Source organism: Sinocyclocheilus anshuiensis, unplaced genomic scaffold (assembly GCF_001515605.1).
Source record: "Sinocyclocheilus anshuiensis isolate Anshui unplaced genomic scaffold, SAMN03320099.WGS_v1.1 scaffold67, whole genome shotgun sequence".
Classification (NCBI taxonomy): domain Eukaryota; kingdom Metazoa; phylum Chordata; class Actinopteri; order Cypriniformes; family Cyprinidae; genus Sinocyclocheilus; species Sinocyclocheilus anshuiensis.
The window spans coordinates 2,785,322-2,792,886 of NW_015552546.1; the positions used below are offsets into that span (position 1 = coordinate 2,785,322).

At 34.5% G+C, this 7,565-nt stretch overlaps 1 protein-coding gene across 1 annotated transcript in view; it reads right to left on the reverse strand.

The window, feature by feature from the left end:
* The window catches only part of atp9a (ATPase phospholipid transporting 9A), a 57,642-nt gene that overhangs the window by 21,334 nt on the left and 28,743 nt on the right, over positions 1-7,565 (reverse strand). The window contains exons 16-19 of the mRNA XM_016454706.1: positions 6,204-6,296; positions 5,275-5,358; positions 1,484-1,654; positions 875-973 (exon numbers count right to left, since the gene is read on the reverse strand). Coding sequence (XP_016310192.1) covers positions 875-973; positions 1,484-1,654; positions 5,275-5,358; positions 6,204-6,296 — 447 coding nt within the window. The remainder of the gene's footprint in view (positions 1-874; positions 974-1,483; positions 1,655-5,274; positions 5,359-6,203; positions 6,297-7,565) is intronic.

Below are 7,565 nucleotides of genomic sequence, written 5' to 3' on the forward strand. Positions count from 1 at the left end.
ATTTCACAAACCTTGCAAACTTAGTCGAATCCAGTTGTGAGATCTTGTGAAGTGTGCATGTGACCTGCATGATTGCGTGTTCTCTGCGTGACTTTCGGTCCGTGCAAATTGAATGCTTTAAACATTAAATTCATGATTTCAAATTATGCTGCGCTTTATGCATTTGCCCACTGTCATATTCATGTCATTTTCACTGTGTGCTGTATGTAAAATGAGTGTTACCTTGGCTTTATTTGAAAAAATATGATTCCCAATGCACACAAACTTCCCAGAATACTGAGTGCCCTGTTGGTTACAGTTTACTTTCTTTTTCATTATATTTTTATTAAATATTTATTTATTTGTGGAAAATACTTTGTCATCTAAAGTATAAGTATGTTTATTTTACAAATGTATTTTTTAATCCATTTTCAAATGATTTCAAATTTCTTAAATATTAATTAAAATAAATACATTTATATCAGCTTTATATCGACCACCCTGCTTTCCAAGATATCGGCATCGGCTGTCAAAAAAAAACAATATCGGTCGACCACTACCCCAAACCCTTTACAAGAGGCCATCCAAAAAATACAAGTCTTTTCACATTAAGCGCCTCGAGAAAGAATAGGGCACCGCTAAAATATCTACTACAACACATTAATGAAAGATTTGCAACCCGAAAATAAGCATTGCTCATTTTTTCCTGCAGAGATCCTTGAGTTTGTTTAAGGATCTGGAGCCTGTTTCTACGGGTCAGGGAGAAAATGGGAAATATTTTCTGGTGCAAGAAACCCTATTACTTAACCTCAGGGGGAAATAAATAATTACAGAAGAATAAGATATGACCTATTTAAAAATAATTGTTGAAATATGTAGTCTAGAGGGGACTTACAGGCCTGAACACGTGGATGTCCTGATTGCGGGTCACTAGATGGGCGTTTTTGGCTGTGCAGTTTGCAGTCTCTAATTTGTCCCCAGTCAGCATCCAAACCTGGACAAAGAACAGGTTTAGTTAAATCAGGCTTGACATTGATGTACCTAAGCACTCTTGTTAACACGTCAACAAACAACTCATTTTAGAGGCGTACAGTGAAATCCTGTATGTGACAGACTATATACTTCTTAGAAAAATCAGTGGTACAAAGCTAAAAAGTACATGTTTGTACCATATTTACCCCTAAATGTACACATTAGTACCTTTAAGGTACATACTATTACCTTTTGAAAGGGTACCGCCTCAGATTTGCAGTGTTGTAGAAATGCAACACTAGTGTCTTTTAGACATTTTAGTTTTCCAAATCAATCATGACGTCATAATGCATCAATAAATCCCATCTTTTTATTTTAATTTGAGTTTTTGTTCTAACCAGCTTCAACTGGCTAAAACGTTGCATGTCAAGACATTTTGATAAGCGCTACTATTTTTGGCGCATTGTGCCGGGTAGCTCCACCCACAGTGAAATCTCATTGTCTGTGCATGTTTGTGCGTGCCGACACTGACTTTGATGCCAGCGTTGCGCAGTATCTCCAGAGTGGGTCTGACATCAGCCTGTAGCTGGTCCTCGACTCCAGTAAGACACAAGAGCTCCATCTCCATCTCCAGACTCTCTATCACTGTGGCGACCTTCAGCGAACGATCGTGAACGCTCAACTTGGCCTGGACGTAGCGAGCCTGCGGCACATGTGAATGATGGTAGACAACATTTATGTTATTTATTTTACATGACGTTTAAGGGCAGGTGACAGACTGTACAATAAAAGATGGCAAAAGTTGGCAAAGATGCAGGGATTTCTTATTTACTGTATTTGCAATTATTTCATACAAAATATAGAATAGGAATAATACTATATAAATTATGAATATCTTCAATATTTGACATTTCCCATACATTTTGGTGATTACACTGCACACAGACCAAGTTTCCCATCAAGTAAATAAGGACTGTCAATAAATAAAATAAATAATCAGATGTTTTTTTTCTTGGAGTTAATGTGATTATTTTTCAAAGTTTTTATGTGCAGAAATCTTTATATAAATATAATGGATATATTTAATATGTATTTAATATATACAGTTTCTCTTTTAAGGAAATAAACAACATTTTGTGGGGGTCACTATTAAAATATGTTTAATGCCAAATTAGGTAAACGTTTGTTGCATTAAATAAATACATTAATTCTACATGTCAATAAAAATAAAATAATAATTATTATTATTATTTTAAAAATAAGAAAATAATCATAATTATTATTATTATTGCTATAATTATTGCTAATTAAAAAATAATAATAATAATAACAACAACAACTGTTATTATTTAATTATAACAATAATTTTAAGTATAATTATTATTATTGTTGTTGTTGTTTAAATTAGTTATTAATTAATTAATAAAATATAATGATGATAATAATAATAATAATTATTATTATTATTATTACTACTACTATTATGCATTAAAACAGTAAAGCATATTGGCACAGAATTATCAATTTAATCGTTACACCAACACATTTTTGCAAACTGTGCATGGTGAATATATATGACATACGTGACCCTGGACCACAAAACCAGTCATAAGGGTTAATTTTTCAAAATTGAGATTCATACATCATCTGAAAGCTGAAATAAATAAGCTTTCCATTGATGTATTAATGATTTTTGGCATAAAAGAAAAATTGATAATTTTGACCCATACAATGTATTTTTGGCTATTGCTACAAATATACCCCAGCGACTTAAGACTGGTTTTGTGCTCCAGGGTCACATATGTGCTAAGCACATAAAAACAGAGGATCACATTAAATCTAAAAAACATTAATTATTATTTTTTATTTATTAACAACATTTATTGGTCTACTGAATGAAACAGTAACGTAAGCCCTGATTATTATTATTATTATTTGCAAACAAAAAGATTACCAGTACCCTACATTTATTTCCAATTTAAATAACTTGGGGGTCAAGATTGGGGTCATAAAGCCCTGCTAATTTGGAATATCCTCCCTGTTTTATAGTCATTTCCATTCTACAAACATCTATGGATCTAACAGATGCAATGACACATCTTTCATCACATTTGCTCATGTTTTTTCCATCTGCTATATCTATGTATTACGGTGATTAGCTAAAATGCATCTAACTCTGATCTCCAAACTGCTCTGGTTTTTTTTGCTGAAACCAAAGGAAACCTATCAGACACGTCAAATGAGAAAGCTCAGACCGCTGATACTCCATCGGCAGTCAAATAATCACTGTCAGAATCACACACCCTTGCATTGACCCCTCAAACCGACGTGCCAGTCTGTTGAGTGAAGCCAGAGCACAGTTTTGAGGGCACGGCCCACAATCTCAGTGAGATAAAGAGCAAACAATGTGTGCGCGAGTCACACAGGAACACACTCTCACTCGGTGACTCACACACTCGGTGAGTCACTGCCGCCCACCCGCTCACACACAATTACACACTTCAGCTCGGAGAATGGGAACATGGGCCTGGGAGAAGAAACAACTCTTTCTCTGTGCGTGTGGGCGGGGTAACTTTCGTTTTGGGGGTGTTCCCTGTGGAAAACATGTTACATTTGTTTTTGACAATTACTGTTGACGATGGATGGTCGCTAGGAAACCGCTTAATCCGGCTAAATATAGATCAGCACCTGGATATTGTCATTATAAACATCCAAAGGTCACCGTCTATACCAGCCGTTCTCAGGAACCATGTTTCACACACTGAACAAGCAGTACAAAATATGTCACAATCTGTGTAGGACTAAAATGCTAAATTATTCATCTGACATAGGCTGCAAGGGAACATGGACATATTAGTCAAATATTTGTTGTGCATAGTCATATTACCAAGCAACTGTAATATGAAATTGCACCGTAATAGTTTGATTTCAGCTCGACTGGATTTATGGCCTGTGACCATCGAGAACAAAAGACATATGAAGTGTTTTCTCATAAATAACATAACACGGTTAGTTGCATGTTATTATTTAGTATTGTGTTTCATGCTGCCCATGACTTTTCCCATACTATGGAAGTTCAGTTACCAATAACATCAACAGAAGAAAGAAACTCATGCAGGTTTGGAACAACTTGAGGGTGAGTAAATGATGACAATTTTCAATATAAATTATACTTTTATAATGTTACAAAATATTTCTAATTCAAATAAATGCTATTCAACTTTCAAATTATCAAAAAAAACTGAAAGATGGTTTCCACAAAAACATGAAGCAGCACAACCATTTTCAACATTGATAATCAGAAATGTTTCTTGAGCAGCACATCAGCATATCAGAATGATTTCTGAAGGATCATGTGACACTGAAGACTGGAGTAATGATGCTGAGAAGAAAGAAACTCATGCAGGTTTGGAACAACTTGAGGGTGAGTAAATGATGACAATTTTCATTTATGGGTAAATTATCCCATTAAGAACCACTGGTCTATGTCTTTAAAACAAACAAACAAACAAATCCACCTCCTCAAATCATTGATGCAAAAAATAAAGGCTGTCAATTTATTGTTTTTAATTACAAAAAATGAACAAAATGATTGCAATGAATAATGCACTCTGTCTTTATCAGAGAAAGTCAACCTTGAATGTAGATCATTTGATTACAATTTTAATTGACTGACAGCTTTACAAAGGTGAATTATTCTGATGTGAGCTCGATTTATTTGTCATTTGACAGTCAAATAGCTGTCAGCCAGTTGTAACCGTCTGTGAAATGCTTTATGAAATGTATCACACAGTTGGTGACGTGTAAAGCAGATGTGTGTGTGTGTGTGTGTATATATATATATATATATATATTTATTATTATTATTATTTGTATAATTGCTTAATTATTTATTATCTTTTGTAACAATATACACTGCCTTTCAAAAGTTTAGGGACAGGGAGTAATGATGCTGAAAATTCAGCTTTCTAACACAGGAATAAATTACATTCTAAAATGTATTCAAACCAAAAACACACATTTTGAATTGTAATCATAATTTACAATATTTCTCTTTTTTACCGCATTTTTATCCATGCAGCCATAGTGAGCATAAGAGAGTTCTTTCAAAAACATCTAAAAGCCCGACCCCAAACTTTTGAATGATCCACAGTTATCCACAATAACTGCTGCATGATGACTCTTCCACATCATTTTCTTTCCATGTTTTTTTGGGCCAAGTCTTTAAATTCTTCATATTAATACACCAATCTATCAGCAATTATTCACCCCAGGATTTTGTTCCATAGCAATCTTTCTAATGACTAAGCATTGGAAACTCACCTCAAAATCTTGGTATTGTTCTTCCGTTAGGGATTTTTTGGCCACCACTAGCACCCTCAAGCCTTCCCTGGCCATATTCCCATATTATTATTATTTGTATAATTGCTTAATTATTTATTATCTTTTGTAACAATATACACTGCCTTTCAAAAGTTTAGGGACAGTAAATTTTTTCCTCTTTTTTTGACAGAAATTATTTTATTCAGCAAGAATGTGTTAAACTGATGAACAGTGATGAGACTTGCATTGCTCGAAAATATTTCTATTTTTAATACATTTGTTATTCAACAATGAACCCTGAAAAAAGCATCACAAGTTAAAAAAAATAAAAAACTAAGCAGCACAACGGTTTCCAACATTGATAATAAATTAGCATATTAGAATTATGGATCATGTGACACTGAAGGCTGGAGACATGGCAGAAATACATGACATTTTAAAGTACATTAAAACAGAAAACCAGTATTTTAAATTGAAATAATATTTCACAATATTAAAGTTTCAAATGCAGCTTTGATGAGCATAAGAATTTTCTTCAAAAAACATTAAAAATCTTACTGATACCAAACTTTTGAATGGCAGTGTCGTACTGGAGCCGTACTGGATTATTAGTGAACTCACTGTAGGTGGGGGGGGGGGATATATATTTCAAGCGGCATATAACTGTAGCAACCGAAGACCATCAGACACCCACAGTGCCATTCCAGAAGCACTTCCCGTGTGCAAGCTACAACATCCTGTAATTAAACTGCTGACAATCTGAAATACATCATCCTGTGATCACACAATCACAGGACAAGCCTTCCCTGGCCATATTCCCACACTGATAGAAAAGAAAGCAGAAAACAAATTCCCAACATACAAGTCATGAAACCTCTTGGCATAAGCATGACGTCGATTCAAAATCATTAAAAAAAATGTGATATTACCTCCTCTTCAAGCCAGTCATTGTACTGAACGATACCAGCCATCACCACATCAGCACCCTTCATGTAAAACGTGATCTCTCCTGTGGATTCATCCTAGCAAACATGAGCAGAATATGTTTTATTATTAAATAATTGATCATTTATGCATAGACACATATGCTGCATGAGATATCAAGATCAATGATACTCAGATGCACCAAGTGAAACAGGAAGAGTTCGCAGGTAAGCGGGACAGTCTGTGCTGTTTTTTTCCAAGCATTCATTTTGGGTTTCCTTGATCATCCTTGAAGGTGTTTTAAAAGGATTCTGCAGAGGAAACCAGGTTCAGTTGCTGGTTTCCTCAAACACTGATACAGGCTTCGGTCCAGGCCAACAACAATAGCTGCGCGCTCGTATGGGGAGAGTTAGTCATCAAGCCCAGGGCAGGGTCACAGCTTTCTCAGATAGATTTTGGGCTGATCTTCAATTATCGCATTGTTTAAAAGGGTAAAGCACAAACTAGATATTCACATCTTCTTTTTCTGGCGTAAATGCCTGTGCAAAACCCATCTTGAAGGAATAACATTCTGGGCATGATTTTATAGTTTATTATTTTCCAGGCAAAAATCAGAATTAAAATTACGACAACAGACCACGTCTCCAGAACAAGCCACATGATTTGAGGCGTCACTGATGTCCAAAGCATAAATGATGCAAATACAAGCAAACAGACAAAATACAAAAAACAGACGAAATGTGCCTGATGAAGACCTAATGGTCGAAACGTTGTACAAAGATTTCTTGGAGCAGTTCTTGGACATCAGTGTGCAGTCTTTTTTTATTTTTTTGCTTTTATTTGCCTCATTTTTGTTCTGCACCTGAGCCCTCATTGGGTTAATGCAATGTGCACACCTTTTTTGTATTTTTGACAAAGCATAAACGTTGCAGGACAAGTTACATTCCTAAGTTTAATACCTTTTGGGCTAAAATAAATAATATATATTTAAAAAAATATTCAAAATTTAAATATAAGAAATATTTATAAAATAAAAAATATATACAGTCAAACCAAAAATGATTCAGACACCAGATATAATGTTTGATATTTTTTTTACTAGTGGGTGCAGGACCCTATAGTTCATTTATGTAAGTGAGGATAGCAAAATAAAGTAAACTGTAACATATTATTCTTTATACAGTGGACTACCAGTAAAATTGATACAAATTTGGGACCATAAATGGTCAGACACTTTTATCTGACCATGTTTTGCTTAAGTGTTTTTTCTTTCATTGCTAATGCGACCTTTTTACATGACAGACTGAACAAAATTAAGCATTGCTTGGTAATTGGTTGACCTAAATTGGTATTATCTAATTGTGTAC